Raw genomic sequence first — 20,464 nt, 5'->3', positions numbered from 1 at the left:
TTATCAAAACTTAAATAGCACTTTCTTTATTTTTGCGAACAAGACGTATTAAACTCTTTCTGTGTCTGTCTGTTTGTCTCTGTGTGTCTCTCCGTGTCTGTCTGTCTGTCAGTCTGTGTGTCAGTGTGTCTGTCTGTCTGTCTGTCTGTGCATCCGTGTCCCTCTCTTTTTCTGAGATCAATTCAAGTCTATTCATACTGGTAACAGGTAAACTATTCGTGTGTCATTGGATGTACTTTTTTTTAAATTACGCTTCAGCGTTTATGTTTTCTTGTAGTTGATTGAATTTAAACCCAAAGAGTGATATACAATACAAAATAAAATACAGTTTTTTTCGAAAAGATTTGCTCGCGATGCACTTACATAATTTCTCGCTGAAACATCTGTCCGAGTCATTCCATGAAAAAGCATACACGTATTGTTTTGAATACGATATTTTGATTACATATGATCGCAAACCAGTTAACATTTCCCCCTCAAAATCCCTTTCAGCATCTCTTTGCAGACAAAGAGAGTAGAAAATAAAATAAAAAGAATAAGTTTGGAACAGAAGGAGATTCAGTATCTGGCTTTCTTATTTTCTTATTTATTTTCCGAACTTGCTTACACTTACAGCAACAAGACACATTTCCATGTTTTATGAGCAGGTTTGTTTTTCAATCTTATTTGATTATTCATTAATGAATTTTAATATCTATTATCCATTTACTTCGTAATTTCCGAACAACCGCCCCCCGCAACAACACCACAAGAACAACACAAAAACAAAAACTGAAGCACAGCGACACAATTAAACAGCAATAATTCCATTCAGATACGGTATCAAAATTACAAACAAACATATCTCAAGGAGGGTTATTCTAAAAGAATTGTTTACATTTAGAAAAGAAGAATCGAAAGTGCTTGACTGAGACTCATCAGTTAAACCGTCATCATAAAAGTTACAGAAGGCGGAGCGAAATATTCAGCGTTGCAGCGGACTATAGCTCTCCAGTGATTTATTGTCCAATAAATCAAATAGGCGTTCCTTACGTTCCTTACTGCGTACTTGAAGAGATATGGTCGTTTAAAGACAGGCGATGGGGTGCACTGATTGGTCATTCAATTATGCAAATTCTTTATGTTGTCCAATAGAGGATACAGACAGGAACGAGAGTACCTTCTGACAAGTCTTGCTAAAGGAAGCGATGGGGGCGGAGTTTCACTGCACTTTCAATGCAAAGAGCTTGGGGAAGAATGGGGTTCTTTACTATTCTGTTGCTAAGTCGGTCCTCGTGTTTACGTCTGCTTTCATTCTGGTTTGTCTATATTTATTATATTACGTTGTCCCCTTTTCTTCTTGTCCGTTCTTCGTTTAGAAGTATGTAAAATTGGATATTTTTCATAGTCCACATGCTTAGGAATACACAAATGAGTTCGGCTTTTTATTCTACAATCAAAACAACACTCAAGGTCGGCATTGGAACGTTCAATTGTTACAAGTCTTATAGGGTCACTGTGACTGTCGTTTCAACATGTGGTAGCGGGGTTGGTATAGAGGAATCAATATAGATGTTACAGGTCTTATAGGGTCACTGCCGTTTTAACGTGTGATTGCGGGTTGGTAGAGAGCAATCAATATAGATGTTACAAGTCTTATAGGGTCACTGTGACTGCCGTTTTAACGTGTGGTTGCGGGGTTGGTAGAGAGGAATCAATATAGATGTTACAAGTCTTATAGGGTCACTGTGACTGCCGTTTCAACGTGTGGTTGCGGGGTTGGTAGAGAGGAATCAATATAGATGTTACAAGTCTTATAGGGTCACTGTGACTGTCGTTACAACGTGTGGTTGCGGGGTTGGTAGAGAGGAATCAATATAGATGTTACAAGTCTTATAGGGTCACTGCCGTTTTAACGTGTGGTTGTGGGGTTGATAGAGAGGAATCAATATAGATGTTACAAATCTTATATGGTCACTGCCGTTTCAACGTATGATTGCGGGTTGATAGAGAGGAATCAATATAGATGTTACAAGTCTTATATGGTCACTGCCGTTTCAACGTGTGATTGCGGGTTGGTAGAGAGCAATCAATATAGATGTTACAGGTCTTATAGGGTCACTGCCGTTTTAACGTGTGGTTGCGGGGTTGGTAGAGAGCAATCAATATAGATGTTACAAGTCTTATAGGGTCACTGTCACTGCCGTTTCAACGTGTGGTTGCGGGGTTGGTAGAGAGGAATCAATATAGATGTTACAAGTCTTATAGGGTCACTGTGACTGTCGTTACAACGTGTGGTTGCGGGGTTGGTAGAGAGGAATCAATATAGATGTTACAAGTCTTATAGGGTCACTGGGACTGCCGTTTCAACGTGTGGTTGCGGGGTTGGTAGAGAGCAATCAATATAGATGTTACAGGTCTTATAGGGTCACTGTCGTTTTAACGTGTGGTTGAGGGGTTGATAGAGAGGAATCAATATAGATGTTACAAATCTTATAGGGTCACTGTGACTGTCGTTACAACGTGTGGTTGTGGGGTTGGTAGAGAGGAATCAATATAGATGTTACAAGTCTTATAGGGTCACTGCCGTTTTAACATGTGGTTGCGGGGTTGGTAGAAAGGAATCAATATAGATGTTACACGTCTTATAGGGACACTGTGACTGTCGTTACAACGTGTGGTTGTGGGGTTGGTACAGAGGAATCAATACAGATGTTACAAGTCTTATAGGGTCACTGCCGTTTTAACATGTGGTTGCGGGGTTGGTAGAAAAGAATCAATATAGATGTTACAAGTCTTATAGGGTCACTGTGACTGTCGTTACAACGTGTGGTTGTGGGGTTGGTAGAGAGGAATCAATAAAGATGTAAAAGAATGTCTCGTTCCGCCTGGCTGGCTCTCAGCTTGGACCTGCACAAACTGAAATGACATTATTTTCAGCCAATGAAAGAGTTCAAACGGATTTGTTCACCGGGCGCAGACGATAGAAAATGGATGAAATAAAGTATTCATGGTCCACTGAACGCGCTGTCCGACTATCCTGTTCCTGGCATGTTCTGACACCAGTGTGTGCCCGTGGAATAGAGGGTCGCCGAGTTTATGTTACTTCAGTCCCAACATTGTGCCTAAAAAACTAACTCCGCGGAAACTAGTGAAGTGCTTGCATAAAACATGATGCCGCAGTAAAATCTCAGTAGACGTTTTGTGTCAAAACACAACGCGTAGTTTGGCGTTGTCCGTTCTGTAACTAACTCGGCTTGTTTTGTCACACAAGTTTTCAGGACAAAAGTTTGAAATTTCAAGAAGTGCTCACCCGTGAAATAATAATAATAATATTAATAATAAAACATTCTTCTATAGCGCTGTTCGCCGCCAGATAACAGTCTCATGGCGCTTTACAAATTCATCATACAATACAAGCATTCATAGTTAACATTGTATAAACCAATACTCACCATCGTTCTGTGTTTGGCCCACAAGCAGGTACTTTCACAACTATCGTGTGGACAAGTCTTTGAGCAGCGAATCCTACCGAAACATAATAATTGTCTCCAAAACAAATACCATCGTCCTAGAGAAAGACACATACCATCGTCCTAAAGAAAGACAAATACCATCGTCCTATAGAAAGACAAATACCATCGTCCTACAGAAAGACACATACCATCGTCCTAAAGAAAGACAAATACCATCGTCCTAAAGAAAGACAAATACCATCGTCCTACAGAAAGACAAATATCATCGTCCTAAAGAAAGACACATACCATCGTCCTAAAGAAAGACAAATACCATCGTCCTACAGAAAGACACATACCATCGTCCTACAGAAAGACACATACCATCGTCCTACAGAAAGACAAATACCATCGTCCTATAGAAAGACAAATACCATCGTCCTAGAGAAAGACAAATACCATCGTCCTAGAGAAAGACACATACCATCGTCCTAGAGAAAGACACATACCATATTCCTAGAGAAAGACACATACCATCGTCCTAAAGAAAGACACATACCATCGTCCTAGAGAAAGACACATACCATCGTCCTAGAGAAAGACAAATACCATCGTCCTATAGAAAGACAAATACCATCGTCCTAGAGAAAGACACATACCATCGTCCTAGAGAAAGAAAAATACCGTCGTCCTATAGAAAGACACATACCATCGTCCTAGAGAAAGACACATACCATCGTCCTAGAGAAGACACATACCATCGTCCTAGAGAAAGACACATACCATCGTCCTAGAGAAAGACACATACCATCGTCCTAGAGAAAGACAAACACAACGCGTAGTTTGGCGTTGTCCGTTCTGTAACTAACTCGGCTTGTTTTGTCACACAAGTTTTCAAGACAAAAGTTTGAAATTTCAAGAAGTGCTCACCCGTGAAATAATAATAATAATATTAATAATAAAACATTCTTCTATAGCGCTGTTCGCCGCCAGATAACAGTCTCATGGCGCTTTACAAATTCATCATACAATACAAGCATTCATAGTTAACATTGTAAAACCAATACTCACCATCGTTCTGTGTTTGGCCCTCAAGCAGGTACTTTCACAACTATCGTGTGGACAAGTCTTTGAGCAGCAAACCCACCGAAACATAAAAATTGTCTCCAAAACAAATACCATCGTCCTAGAGAAAGACAAATACCATCGTCCTATAGAAAGACAAATACCATCGTCCTATAGAAAGACACATACCATCGTGCTAGAGAAAGACAAATACCATCGTCCTATAGAAAGACAAATACCATCGTCCTAGAGAAAGACACATACCATCGTCCTAGATAAAGACACATACCATCGTCCTAGAGAAAGACACATACCATCGTCCTAGATAAAGACACATACCATCGTCCTAGATAAAGACACATACCATCGTCCTAGAGAAAGACAAATACCATCGTCCTATAGAAAGACACATACCATCGTCCTATAGAAAGACACATACCATCGTCCTAAAGAAAGACAAATACCATCGTCCTATAGAAAGACAAATACCATCGTCCTAGAGAAAGACAAATACCATCGTCCTAGAGAAAGACAAATACCATCGTCCTAGAGAAAGACACATACCATCGTCCTAAAGAAAGACACATACCATCGTCCTAAAGAAAGACAAATACCATCGTTCTACAGAAAGACACATACCATCGTCCTACAGAAAGACACATACCATCGTCCTATAGAAAGACAAATACCATCGTCCTACAGAAAGACACATACCATCGTCCTAAAGAAAGACAAATACCATCGTCCTAAAGAAAGACACATACCATCGTCCTAAAGAAAGACAAATACCATCGTTCTACAGAAAGACACATACCATCGTCCTACAGAAAGACACATACCATCGTCCTAAAGAAAGACACATATCATCGTCCTAAAGAAAGACACATACCATCGTCCTAAAGAAAGACAAATACCATCGTCCTACAGAAAGACACATACCATCGTCCTAAAGAAAGACAAATACTATCGTCCTAAAGAAAGACACATACCATCGTCCTATAGAAAGACACATACCATCGTCCTAGAGAAAGACAAATACCATCGTCCTAGAGAAAGACACATACCATCGTCCTAAAGAAAGACACATACCATCGTCCTAAAGAAAGACACATACCATCGTCCTAGAGAAAGACACATACCATCGTCCTAGAGAAAGACAAATACCATCGTCCAAGAGAAAGACACATACCATCGTCCTAAAGAAAGACAAATACAGTGGACGCCGCTTAATAAAACCGCGGTTAATAGAGCCAGCCGCTTATAAAAGCCGATTTCAGACGGTCCGGATTTATCACTATATCTTATGTATTAGAAAAAGCCGGTTAATAAAACCAACCCGCCGCTTATTAAAGCCAGTTTTCCCTAAGAAATCACGTAGTTTGTGACTAAAACTCACATTATCTTGTTCTAATGTGGAAGACGACCAACAAACAAACACTCATAAAATCGTTCTTCTCTGCCGAGTAATGATTCGTGACGGTGACAGTGAAATTATTGATGTACCGAAGTGATCAAAGTACACGTACATGTACATAATTAAAACAAAAGTTCAACATCCTTCGTGAAGTTTTGTTTAGATTCAAACAAGTGTAAATGACGAAAGAAAGTGACTGAGTGACGTAAACAAACGAGAAGAAAATTTTTTCTTTCGAAAATGACGTATTCGTGGACCGCCGGTTAATAAATCCGCCGCTTATTAAAGCCATTTTTCGTCGGTCCAGAAGTGGCTTTATTAAGCGGCGACCACTAAAGCGGCGACCATCGTCCTAAAGAAAGACAAATACCATCGTCCTATAGAAAGACAAATACCATCGTCCTACAGAAAGACACATACCATCGTCCTACAGAAAGACAAATACCATCGTCCTACAGAAAGACAAATACCATCGTCCTATAGAAAGACAAATACCATCGTCCTAGAGAAAGACAAATACCATCGTCCTAGAGAAAGACAAATACCATCGTCCTATAGAAAGACACATACCATCGTGCTAGAGAAAGACAAATACCATCGTCCTATAGAAAGACAAATACCATCGTCCTAGAGAAAGACACATACCATCGTCCTAGAGAAAGACAAATACCATCGTCCTAGAGAAAGACACATACCATCGTCCTAGAGAAAGACACATACCATCGTCCTAGAGAAAGACAAGATCTGGTGGAAATGTCCTTTCAATCAAACCAGTTCGTTCTCTATAACAACTTTGCATGTTTCCATTTGTCATCTCGACCCTGTCCCTACATTGTGTGAAAGATCTCGACCCTGTCCCTACATTGTGTGAAAGATCTCGACCCTGTCCCTACATTGTGTGAAAGATCTCGACCCTGTCCCTACATTGTGTGAAAGATCTCGACCCTGTCCCAAAATTGTGTGAAAGATCTCGACCCTGTCCCTACATTGTGTGAAAAATCTCGACCCTGTCCCTACATTGTGTGAAAGATCTCGACCCTGTCCCTACATTGTGTGAAAGATCTCGACCCTGTCCCTACATTGTGTGAAAGATCTCGACCCTGTCCCAACATTGTGTGAAAGATCTCGACCCTGTCCCTACATTGTGTGAAAGATCTCGACCCTGTCCCTACATTGTGTGAAAGATCTCGACCCTGTCCCTACATTGTGTGAAAGACCGCAGTGTGCTTCCAGGACGTGATGTGTGGAATGGACAACATGGAGCTGGTGCCGGTGTGTGTGCACTATTGACACGGCCGGTGTGTGTGCACTATTGACACGGCCGGTGTGTGTGCACTATTGACACGGCCGGTGTATGTGCACTATTGACACGGCCGGTGTATGTGCACTATTGACACGGCCGGTGTGTGTGCACTATTGACACGGCCGGTGTGTGTGCACTATTGACACGGCCGGTGTGTGTGCACTATTGACACGGCCGGTGTATGTGCACTATTGACACGGCCGGTGTGTGGGCACTATTGACACGGCCGGTGTGTGTGCACTATTGACACGGCCGGTGTGTGTGCACTATTGACACGGCCGGTGTGTGTGCACTATTGACACGGCCGGTGTGTGTGCACTATTGACACGGCCGGTGTGTGTGCACTATTGACACGGCCGGTGTGTGTGCACTATTGACACGGCCGGTGTGTGTGCACTATTGACACTGCCGGTGTGTGTGCACTATTGACACGGCCGGTGTGTGTGCACTATTGACACGGCCGGTGTGTGTGCACTATTGACACGGCCGGTAATTGGAGTGTGGAGGAGCATTTCGTGTAGAGAAAAGGACGACTGAAAGACGCGCTCATTCCCGTCAAAAACACTTCATCTCACCCTCCCAGATGTGGCGAGGGCTGTGACCATCTCAGATGTGACCAGGGCTGTGACCATCTCAGATGTGGCGAGGGTTGTTATCCTTAGCGGATTATAATAATAATAATGCAAACTTTTATAGCGCTATTCTAGAAAAATGTCTACTCTTAGCGCTTTACAATACATACATCGACCAAGCATACTATACACGCACAGGCAAAGAAACCGACCAAACATAACCAACAAACTATACATGCACAGGCAAAGAAAACGACCAAACATACAATACACGCACAGGCAAAGATAACGACCAAACATAAACAAACATACTATGACCAATCATAACCAACATACTATACGCGCGCAGGCAAAGAGAACAATCAGCACATGTAATAATTACTGACAACTAATGATGCAGGCATACAATGACAATCCAATACACAGCCTAGGCACAAGAACCACATAAGGCTACTGTATAAAAACGTGTCAACAATACTATTTACACACACACAAACAGTGCTGACACAAAGCGCAGAAAATATATATACACGTTATTTTAGGCACTAGGTAGGGGGTGAGGTGGGGCGGGATGGGGTGGGTGGGGAGATGCTGGAGGGAAAATCACTTGCGCTGAAAGAGGTGTGTTTTGAGATTTGTTTTGAATGTAGTGAGAGAATCTGTGTGTCTGAGAGGCAGAGGTAATCTATTCCAGGTCACAGGGGCTTGATAGGCGAAGGACCTCTCGCCACATGTCTTTGTTTGCACTGTGGGGAGTCGGAAGAGTCGAGTGTCGGCGGCGGAGCGAAGCTGACGAGAGGGGGTGTAGAGATTAAGGAGTTCTGAGAAGTATTCTGGGGCAGAACCAGAAACGACGGCAAAAGAAAGAGAGGAGAGTTTGTATTCGATCCTTTTAGTGATAGGCAGCCAGTGTAGAGAGTGAAGAAGGGGTGTGGCGTGTTCATACTTGGAAGATTTGAAGACCAGGCGGGCAGCGTTATTTTGGATCCTTTGAAGTCTATCTAAAAGGTACTTAGGGAGACCGGCCAGAAGAGAATTGCAATAATCTATCTTTGAGAGGACTAGAGAACACACTAACGTTTTGGTTGCATCAGTGGTGAGGTAGTGACGGACTGAACTGATCTTGCGCAGCTCTAGATAGGCGGACTTGCAGATGTTAGAGATGTGTTTTTGGAAAGAGAGAGTTGGATCGAGAGTGACGCCAAGGCTGCGGACAGACGGAGAGAAAGAGATAGGTAGTTCGTTGACAGTGAGAGAGGCAGGAAGAGAAGGGTGATTGAGAAATTTCTTGGGACAGGCCAGCATAACTTCGGTTTTGTCACTATTTAACTGGAGTTTGTTTAAAGACATCCAATCACTGAGGTCCGCAATGCAATCCTGTGTCCGAGATACCAGAACTTATTATGACATTATTCAGTTATTCTGCAGAAAAACCAAAATGCTGGAGAAAAACTGTCTTTTCTGCAGCATTTTTGGATAATGTCATCTTTCGCCGAAGCAGCGTTTTTTTCTGCAGCAAAACATTTTACTGCAGTAAAATTGAAATCAAGAATGCTGCAGTAAAACGGTGCTGTTGTTTTACTGCAGAAAACCTGTTTTTATTTTTTCTGCAGCATTTTGTACTGGCTCTTGGTGGATTATGACATTATTCAGTTATTCTGGAGAAAAACCGAAATGCTGGAGAAAAACTGTCTTTTCTGCAGCATTTCTGCATAATGTCATCTTTCGCGAGAGCAACGTTTTTATTCTGCAGTAAAACAGTTTTACTGCAGTAAAATTGAAATCAAAAATGCTGCAGTAAAACGGTGATGTTGTTTTACTGCAGAAAAACTGTTTACACTTTTTCTTCAGCATTTTGGCATTATTAATTAGTTATTCTGCAGAAAAACAGAAATGCTGGAGAAAAACTGTCTTTTCTGCAGCATTTCTGCATAATGTCATCTTTCGCCGAAGCAACGGGTTTTTCTGGAGCAAAACATTTTACTGCAGTAAAATTGAAATCAAGAATGCTGCAGTAAAACTGTTTTACTGCAGAAAAAAACGTTGCTCTCGCGAAAGATGACATTATGCAGAAATGCTGCAGAAAAGAACGGTTTTTCTCCAGCATTTCTGTTTTTCTGCAGAATAACTGAATAAAGTCATCATCCGCCAAGGATGGGCTGTGACCATCTCAGATGTGGCGAGGGCTGTGACCATCTCTCCACCTGGAAACACACCAAGCATCAACAGCCTCATTACTTGCTGTGCTGAGTGAATATGTTTGTTTTTCAAATTCAAATATCTGACTTCAAAGACAAAACAGAGCTTGAAAAGATGAATCTATTTCTTAAAAAAAAAAAAATTAAAAGCCATACTTGGTACGTGGCCGAGTGGATGGATACTATCCCAAGTAAAAGCCTGGCTAGATGTGATACGGAGAGCCGTGCTGTTTACGTGGGAAGGACTGGCTAGATGTGAGACGGAGAGCCGTGCTGTTTACGTGGGAAGGCCTGGCTATATGTGAGACAGAGAGCTGTGCTGTGTACGTGGGAAGGCCTGGCTATATGTGAGACAGAGAGCTGTGCTGTGTACGTGGGAAGGACTGGCTAGATGTGAGACGGAGAGCCGTGCTGTTTACGAGGGAAGGACTGGCTAGATGTGAGACGGAGAGCCGTGCTGTTTACGAGGGAAGGACTGGCTAGATGTGAGACAGAGAGCCGTGCTGTTTACGTGGGAATTACTGGCTAGATGTGAGACAAGAGCCGTGCTGTTTACGAGGGAAGGACTGGTTAGATGTGAGACAAGAGCCGTGCTGTTTACGAGGGAAGGACTGGCTAGATGTGAGACGGAGAGCCGTGCTGTTTACGAGGGAAGGACTGGCTAGATGTGAGACGGAGAGCCGTGCTGTTTACGTGGGAAGGACTGGCTAGCTGTTAGACAGAGAGCCGTGCTGTTTACGAGGGAAGGACTGGTTAGATGTGAGACGAAGAGCCGTGCTGTTTACGAGGGAAGGACTCGCTAGATGTGAGACGGAGAGCCGTGCTGTTTACGAGGTAAGGCCTGGCTAGATGTGAGACAGAGAGCCGTGCTGTTTACGAGGTAAGGCCTGGCTAGATGTGAGACAGAGAGCCGTGCTGTTTACGAGGTAAGGCCTGGCTAGATGTGAGACGGAGAGCCGTGCTGTTTACGTGGGAAGGACTGGCTAGATGTGAGACAGAGAGCCGTGCTGTTTACGTGGGAAGGACTGACTAGATGTGAGACAGAGAGCTGTGCTGTTTACGTGGGAAGGCCTGGCTAGATGTGAGACAGAGAGCCGTGCTGTTTACGAGGGAAGGACTGGCTAGATGTGAGACGGAGAGCCGTGCTGTTTACGAGGGAAGGACTGGCTAGATGACTAAGATGTGAGACGGAGAGCCGTGCTGTTTACGTGGGAAGGACTGGCTAGATGTGAGACAGAGAGCCGTGCTGTTTACGTGGGAAGGACTGACTAGATGTGAGACAGAGAGCCGTGCTGTTTACGTGGGAAGGACTGACTAGATGTGAGACGGAGAGCTGTGCTGTTTACCTGGGAAGGACTGGCTAGATGTGAGACAGAGAGCCGTGCTGTTTACGTGGGAAGGCCTGGCTAGATGTGAGACGGAGAGCCGTGCTGTTTACCTGGGAAGGACTGGCTAGATGTGAGACAGAGAGCCGTGCTGTTTACGAGGGAAGGACTGGCTAGATGTGAGACGGAGAGCCGTGATGTTTACGAGGGAAGGACTGGTTAGATGTGAGACAGAGAGCCGTGCTGTTTACGTGGGAAGGACTGGCTAGATGTGAGACGGAGAGCTGTGCTGTTTACGTGGGAAGGACTGGCTAGATGTGAGACGGAGAGCCGTGATGTTTACGTGGGAAGGACTGGCTAGATGTGAGACAGAGAGCCGTGCTGTTTACGTGGGAAGGACTGGCTAGATGTGAGACGGAGAGCTGTGCTGTTTACGTGGGAAGGACTGGCTAGATGTGAGACGGAGAGCCGTGATGTTTACGTGGGAAGGACTGGCTAGATGTGAGACGGAGAGCCGTGATGTTTACGTGGGAAGGACTGGCTAGATGTGAGACGGAGAGCCGTGATGTTTACGTGGGAAGGACTGGCTAGATGTGAGACGGAGAGCCGTGATGTTTACGTGGGAAGGACTGGCTAGATGTGAGACGGAGAGCCGTGATGTTTACGTGGGAAGGACTGGCTAGATGTGAGACGGAGAGCCGTGATGTTTACGTGGGAAGGACTGGCTAGATGTGAGACGGAGAGCCGTGATGTTTACGTGGGAAGGACTGGCTAGATGTGAGACGGAGAGCTGTGCTGTGTACGTGGGAAGGACTGGCTAGATGTGAGACGGAGAGCTGTGCTGTTTACGTGGGAAGGACTGGCTAGATGTGAGACAGAGAGCTGTGCTGTTTACGTGGGAAGGACTGGCTAGATGTGAGACGGAGAGCTGTGCTGTGTACGTGGGAAGGACTGGCTAGATGTGAGACGGAGAGCCGTGCTGTGTACGTGGGAAGGACTGGCTAGATGTGAGACGGAGAGCCGTGCTGTGTACGTGGGAAGGACTGGCTAGATGTGAGACGGAGAGCTGTGCTGTGTACGTGGGAAGGACTGACTAGATGTGAGACAGAGAGCTGTGCTGTTTACGTGGGAAGAACTGGCTAGATGTGAGACGGAGAGCCGTGCTGTTTACGAGGGAAGGACTGGCTAGATGTGAGACGGAGAGCTGTGCTGTTTACGTGGGAAGGACTGGCTAGATGTGAGACAGAGAGCCGTGATGTTTACGAGGGAAGGACTGGCTAGATGTGAGACGGAGAGCCGTGCTGTTTACGAGGGAAGGACTGGCTAGATGTGAGACGGAGAGCCGTGATGTTTACGAGGGAAGGACTGGCTAGATGTGAGACGGAGAGCTGTGCTGTGTACGAGGGAAGGACTGGCTAGATGTGAGACGGAGAGCTGTGCTGTGTACGAGGGAAGGACTGGCTAGATGTGAGACAGAGAGCTGTGCTGTGTACGTGGGAAGGCCTGGCTATATGTGAGACAGAGAGCTGTGCTGTTTACGTGGGAAGGACTGGCTAGATGTGAGACGGAGAGCTGTGCTGTGTACGTGGGAAGGACTGGCTAGATGTGGGACGGAGAGCCGTGATGTTTACGTGGGAAGGACTGGCTAGATGTGAGACGGAGAGCTGTGCTGTGTACGTGGGAAGGACTGGCTAGATGTGAGACGGAGAGCTGTGCTGTGTACGTGGGAAGGACTGGCTAGATGTGAGACGGAGAGCTGTGCTGTTTACGTGGGAAGGACTGGCTAGATGTGAGACGGAGAGCTGTGCTGTGTACGTGGGAAGGACTGGCTAGATGTGAGACGGAGAGCTGTGCTGTGTACGTGGGAAGGACTGGCTAGATGTGAGACGGAGAGCTGTGCTGTGTACGTGGGAAGGACTGGCTAGATGTGAGACGGAGAGCCGTGCTGTTTACGTGGGAAGGACTGACTAGATGTGAGACGGAGAGCTGTGCTGTTTACGTGGGAAGGACCGCGCCTTGTTCAAACTGACCCAGTGAGGAACACAATGACCAAACCCAGCTTGATTTCCGTCACAAGCCTGTTAGTGTCGGTTAGTTTTCAATAACACGAGGATTACTGACGTCAGAGAGCGCTGTGAAACCTTGCGAAACGAGGTTGAACGGAAAACACATTGTCAGAACAGAACAATATCGTTTATAGTTAATGGCTTTTTAATAAATATTTCAGTAGATCAAATCACTGGTTTGTGTGTGCGGGACATTCGTCACCATTGAATGTTGCGACGTACAGAAAATTCAGAGAGAAGGAAACATATCTGATAATTTGTAGTTTATATGCGACGTAACTAGTAATTTGTTTGTTATAGACAACGGGAAAAAAAATACTATCGGATGTTTTAAAGTGTGCGTGTATGCCAAGAATATCCAGACTCTACACTTGTTTGTAGCAGGTTAGGTAAGTGCGTAAATGAATATTTGAAACATAGTCTCCAAACCAAAATGATCTGCTCTCTATTGAGGCTTGTTCTTTAAAAATAATGTTTATGACATAACCGTTACCCACTGGGTCGCCTCCTTTCTGTGGAAAGCTAGCAGCAACAAAGTTGCGCTCGCCAGGTGAGCGCTGTTTAGGTGTAATCACTGACACTTGTAGCAGGATTACGGAGGTCTTTTATATTCCACGGTGGTGTGTGTGTGTGTGTGTGTGTTTGTGTGTGTGTGTGTGTGTGTGTGTGTGTGTGTGTGTGTGTTAGTGTGTGTGTGTGTGTGTCAGTGTGTGTGTGTGTGTGTCAATGTGTGTGTGTGTGTTTGTGTGTGTGTGTGTGTCAGTGTGTATGTGTCAGTGTGTGTGTGTGTGTCAGTGTGTGTGTGTGACTAATGAGAAGAGATTAAAGGGTGACAGTGTGTTTCAGACAGAGCACGAGCGGCACGGAGAAGCATGGCTGCACAACGTGTGAGGTGTCCTGCTTTGTGGGGTCAGTACCTGACAGTCTTTACTTTGTCTTGTCACACACAACGCGTGTTATTATTGCCCATGTAATGTGTTCCAAGTACGTTGATACTTCAATGAAATGAGGATAAACTCTCTACTCTTTACTGATACTTCAATGAAATGAGGATAAACTTTATACTCTTTACTGATACTTTAATGAAATGAGAATAAACTCTATACTCTTTACTGATACTTCAATGAAATGAGGATAAACTCTCTACTCTTTACAACAATAACAACCCCGTTATTAAGCCAGGTCAACAATACACGTTTGAATAAAAACACACACTATACAAAATTACAACAAGAACAATTACTGTTTTGTCTGTGTTTACAAAACATATGCTTGGCTTTTGGTCAGCAATCATAACACGATAAATATTAACAGCGAGAGTTTTGTATTCAGAGAGATGGTTAGTTTAGTCAATATCTTAATTTGCATCAATGTGTCTGGGAACACAGGACAATGAGACCCTACTGGGTGTCAAGCGCGTCGGACCAAAATCACAGAAAGAAAATAACTGTGCAGACCCACACTATGATATATTCCAAGTTAACTTTCAATGTACAAACTTTTTATTTTGTCGGTCTGTACACATTCAGGCAATAGATTTCCTTGTTTTGACTTTTTTTTAAACTTCGTGTATTTCATTTTGGTTCTAGTAAATTTACCAGAACAAAAAGGATAGGAATGAATGTGAACAGACTGAGAAATAACAGTATGTTGTCACGACACAAATATTGCATTGTGTACACACATCACTTTGCACCATTGTGTACACATATCACTTTGCACCATTGTGTACACATATCACTTTGCACCATTGTGTACACACATCACTTTGCACCATTGTGTACACACATCACTTTGTACCATTGTGTACACACATCACTTTGCACCATTGTGTACACACATCACTTTGCACCATTGTGTACACATATCACTTTGTACTATTGTGTACACACATCACTTTGTACTATTGTGTACACACATCACTTTGCACCATTGTGTACACATATCACTTTGCACCATTGTGTACACACATCACTTTGCACCATTGTGTACACACATCACTTTGCACCATTGTGTACACATATCACTTTGCACCATTGGAAGAAGGAGAAAATGTAGAGAGGACAAGTGAAGATATCATTTGAGCCGGCAGTTGAATTTTTGCACACAGACACACACACATACACACACACACGCACACGCACACACGCACACGCACACGCACACACGCACACACACACACACACACATATACACACACACATGGTATTGGTGGTTGATCTGGTGAACAAGATGATATATGACGTTCTGTGTGATGATGATGACGACGACGACGATGACGATGATGACGATGATGATGATGATGACGACGACGATGACGATGACGATGACGATGATGATGATGATGATGACGACGACGATGACGATGATGATGATGATGGCGACGATGATGATGATGATGATGTGAAGGGTTAGTGGCGTACCTGTTGAGCGTGACGAGGCCAGTAGGGGGGGATTCCTTCACGCTCTACCTGCTGCAGTCCTCCTCAACCTGTCTGGCCGTGTCCAATCAAGCCCGCGCCCACAGCGGTGTAAAATGTCAGGATGGCTTCGTCCTGGCTTCGCTGGCTGACGTCACACAGCTACAGGAGCTGGGCACCGTGCTGACGTCAGGAGTGACGTACCACATAGACGTCACTTTGCAGACCGGTAGGTGGCAGTACCGTGCTTGCTCACTCTTCATTCATTACATCAAAAACATAGTCCCAGACCGGTAGGTGGCAGTACCGTGCTTGCTCACTCTTCATTCATTACATCAAAAACATAGTCCCATATCTATAACCATGTTTAAGCCTGAAGACATTAAGCCCCACTAAGTCAGTCGGATTAACATCATTTCTTGTACCCTACAACTGACATGGTTGTTACTTCTGTCATTTCCGAGCTCGGGACACAGAGTGTGACAGACAGCCATGCCCAGATGGTCTGAGTGTGACATTGACATGACGTGACTTGTCCTCAGCTCTGCTCAACACGTTGTGAGACACAGAGTGTGACAGACAGCCATGCCGAGATGGTCTGAGTGTAACATTGACATGACGTGACTTGTCCCTAGCTCTACTCAACACGTTGTGAGACACAGAGTGTGACAGACAGCCATGCCGAGATGGTCTGAGTGTGACATTGACATGACGTGACTTGTCCCTAGCTCTGCTCAACACGTTGTGAGACACAGAGTGTGACAGACAGCCATGCCGAGATGGTCTGAGTGTGACATTGACATGACGTGACTTGTCATTAGCTCTGCTCAACACGTTGTGAGACACAGAGTGTGACAGACAGCCATGCCGAGATGGTCTGAGTGTAACATTGACATGACGTGACTTGTCCCTAGCTCTGTTCAACACGTTGTGAGACACAGAGTGTGACAGACAGCCATGCCGAGATGGTCTGAGTGTAACATTGACATGACGTGACTTGTCCTCAGCTCTGCTCAACACGTTGTGAGACACAGAGTGTGACAGACAGCCATGCCGAGATGGTCTGAGTGTGACATTGACATGACGTGACTTGTCCTCAGCTCTGCTCAACTCGTTGTGAGACAAAGTCTTGCCTATATAGCCCAACCTTGAAAGTGACGTCAATCTCGTTATTACACCTCTCATGCTAGCTGTGCTCAACTCGTTGTGAGACAACCTTGAAAGTGACGTCAATCTCGTTATTGCACCTCTCATGCTGGCTGTGCTCAACTCGTTGTGAGACAACCTTGAAACTGACGTCAATCTCGGTATTGCACCTCTCATGCTGGCTGTGCTAACATTTATTACACCTCTCATGCTGGCTGTGCTAACATTTATTACACCTCTCATGCTGGCTGTGCTAACATTTATTTTCCCCATGTGTGTCTGTTCAGGCGTCTACGAATGGAGCGACGGACAGCCGGTAGATGGCGCTCTGTGGGCGAGTGGGGCGCCCCCTAGTGGCGGTCAGTGTGTCGCTGTGCAGAGGTCAGCGTCAGCGTCAGGGTCAGGGTCAACCCGGCTGACCGGTGTGGACTGCGCGACGTCAGAAAAGTACGTCTGTCGCAGCACGTCACGGGGCTGTTCGGGTGAGTGACCTCCATTTCTACGTAAGTGGGTTTTGTCGGCAGAATGGGAGTGGAGACGAGGTGAGGGTGGTTACAAGTATGCAGTTTGTATAATTATACTGCATTCCCTACTTGATTACCCTTTGCCCGAATCTTCTTTACCTCGCGTCGCTCTCAAGCGACTTTCCTTTAAGTTATATATGAGACAGTGACAAAAGGTCAGGTGTCATGTCTACTGTCCCGAATGACACACGATTGCTGACATTTCACCATTGCCAAAAGAATAAACAAATAAGAAATAGGTAGAAAATGAATGTGAAAACTGACTTTAATTGTTGATCAGTATTTTCTATACCACTAACAAATAATCTACTTACACATAGCTGTTTGGCAAATGTATGTTGCATGGGACACACTGACATGAAAGTGGAAGATGTTTTTCCCTCTAGAGAAACTACATATCAAGTTACACTTTTTGTGCTCTTCCATTCCAGTTGGCAATCAATTGTTAACGCATGTTATTAGAAAAAATAGAACGAACACAGATTAGATAGAATGAAAAATGTACTGGTGATGTCATTTGGGACATACTGACATGAAAACGTCACCTTTTGTCATTGTCTCATATATGTTACAGTAATTTCTCAAAACTAGGAAATTTGCGAAATCCCTGAAAATTTCAGTAAGTTTGTGAATTTTCTGCTTCACTCAGGGATTTTACTAATTTCCTAAAAATTCTAGGAAATTTGCAAATTTCTTGAAATGAGCATGCCATTTTTTCACAAATTTACTGAACAGTGTAAAAACAAGAGGCGAAGCCATCAAGGCTCACGTAAGAAATCGACAAACAGTAACACAAAATCAATCACTCCGTCACACATACACACACACACACACACACACACACACACACACACACACACACACACACACACACACACACACACACACACACACACACACACACACACAGAAAGAGCATAGGTGAAACTGTGCAAGAAAGCGAGACACTAGATCTAGATCTGTCTGTCTGCATGTAGCCTACTTACAGGACACGACTGCCAACTAGTCTCGGCGCGCTCAAAATAATAATGACCGAGACTTTCAGTACTTCCTTCGCGTGACGTCTAACCCTCTTACGTCATAATGTGACGTCAATGTAATGTGACGTCTTCAAATGTTAGAGTTTCTACCACAGACATACACACACACGCACGCACAAACACACACACACACACACACGCACAAACGCACAGACAGACAAAGTTATGATCGCATAGGCTACACTTACGTGAGCCAAAAATGTTTTTAAAAGAGTCCGTTTTCTTTATTTTACATTGTGATTTTGATAGATTTACTGTCAAAAGAAAATTAAGTTGATTTGAACCGAACATCTACCAACACGCCACGCAAGCCACATGAAAGGAAAGTGAAAAGAGAAAGATAAACTCACTTCGCCAGGTTATAATATTCCCGTCGACTTTTGGTTGCGTTGTTCACGGCTGCAGTCTTGACATCTTCCACAATCTTGTTATATTCCGACTTTGGGATTAAACAATATGTTTTATTTTCCTCACGTTGTCTGAAAAGTTATGTGGTGAACTTCAGTTCAACATCTGCATTGCCTGCCATCCTGTTGGGCTGCCTATCAGCAAAATGAACCAAACGCGGACTGAACTGCAGGTGTGATCTGGTTTTACATGTGTTTTCGTAATCCCAACACCACAAACTTCTTATGATTTCTTTTCACTTTCCATTCATATGGCTGGCTTGGCGGGTTGGTAGTGTGTCGGACCAAAAAATTGAAGATGTTCGGTTCAAATCATGCTCAAATCAACTCTTTTTTTTCTTCTAACAGTAAATCTCTCAAAATATCAATGTAAAATAAAGAAAACGGACTTCATTTTTTTTAAGAATTTTACAAATGTTCAGTAAATTTGTGAAAAAATAACATGCTCATTTCAGGAAATTTACAAATTTCCTAGAATTTTTAGGAAACTTGTGAAATCTCTGAGTGAAACAGGAAATTCACAAATTTACTGAAATTTTCAGGGATTTCACAAATTTCCTAGTTTTGAGAATTTACTGTAACATATACATACACCCTCCCCTCGTCTCGACTCCCAGTTTGCTGAAACAATGTAGTCTCAGAGGAAATGTAACAAGTCGCGTAAGGCGAAATTACTACAGGATAGCACGCTTTTCTGCATCTCTATGCTGTTTAACTTTCTGAGCTTGTTTTTAATCCAAAAAATAACATAATTATATGTTTTTAAAATCAGAAACCGACAAGGAAGAAGATGACATTGTTTTTAAATCAATTTCGGAAATTTTATTTTAATCATAATTTTTATATTTATAATTTTCTGAGCTTGTTTTTAATCCAAATATATCATATTTATATGTTTTTGGAATGAGAAAATGATGAAAAATAAGATGAAATAATTTTTGGATCGTTTTATAAAAGAATAATAATAATAATAATATGGGAGATTTATAGAGCGCTTTACATTCTCAAAGCGCTTTACAATGACAAACATACATAATACATACAAAGCAAAGCAAAAGCATGTGCAGCAGCATTCAGCACACAAGTGAACAACGAAACTCAAACACTACATCAATACAATCTGCAAGCACACTAACACAGGCAAAACATTCAAACATTCAAACACCTGATTCAAAAATGCACCATGTTGAAATAAAATTAATCAAAATACTGGGTGAAGAAGTGTGTTTTAAGGTTTGATTTGAAGGAACAGAATGTTTGGCAGTGTCGGATAGAGTAAGGGAGAGAGTTCCACGCAACGGCAGCAGAGTGGGAGAAGGCTCTCTGGCCGTGCTGTTTGCGACTAAAAGAAGATAGACGGAATATTCTAGTGTCTACAGAGGAGCGGAGGGATCGTGAGGGTGTATAGAGTGTGAACAGGTCAGACAGGTAGGATGGGGCTGAGCCAGATATTATTTTGTAGCAGATACAGCAGCACTTATATTGGATTCTCAGCTCTACAGGGAGCCAATGAAGTTTCTTTAGCAAGGGGGAACAGGACTGGGACCGAG

The 20,464-nt window shown here is 43.6% G+C and overlaps 1 protein-coding gene across 1 annotated transcript in view; it reads left to right on the top strand.

Moving 5' to 3' along the window:
- Nucleotides 1-14,249: 14,249 nt before the first annotated feature.
- The window catches only part of LOC138972016 (uncharacterized), an 11,511-nt gene continuing 5,296 nt past the window's right edge, over nt 14,250-20,464 (top strand). Inside the window, exons 1-3 of the mRNA XM_070344858.1 lie at nt 14,250-14,286; nt 15,823-16,026; nt 17,231-17,425. Of these exons, the coding sequence (XP_070200959.1) occupies nt 14,250-14,286; nt 15,823-16,026; nt 17,231-17,425 (436 nt within the window). The remainder of the gene's footprint in view (nt 14,287-15,822; nt 16,027-17,230; nt 17,426-20,464) is intronic.

The sequence above is a fragment of the Littorina saxatilis genome, linkage group LG7, assembly GCF_037325665.1.
Source record: "Littorina saxatilis isolate snail1 linkage group LG7, US_GU_Lsax_2.0, whole genome shotgun sequence".
In the NCBI taxonomy this organism is placed as follows: Eukaryota; Metazoa; Mollusca; class Gastropoda; order Littorinimorpha; family Littorinidae; genus Littorina; species Littorina saxatilis.
The sequence above is the reverse complement of the archived record's forward strand: the minus strand, read 5'-3'. Positions and strand labels throughout refer to the sequence as shown.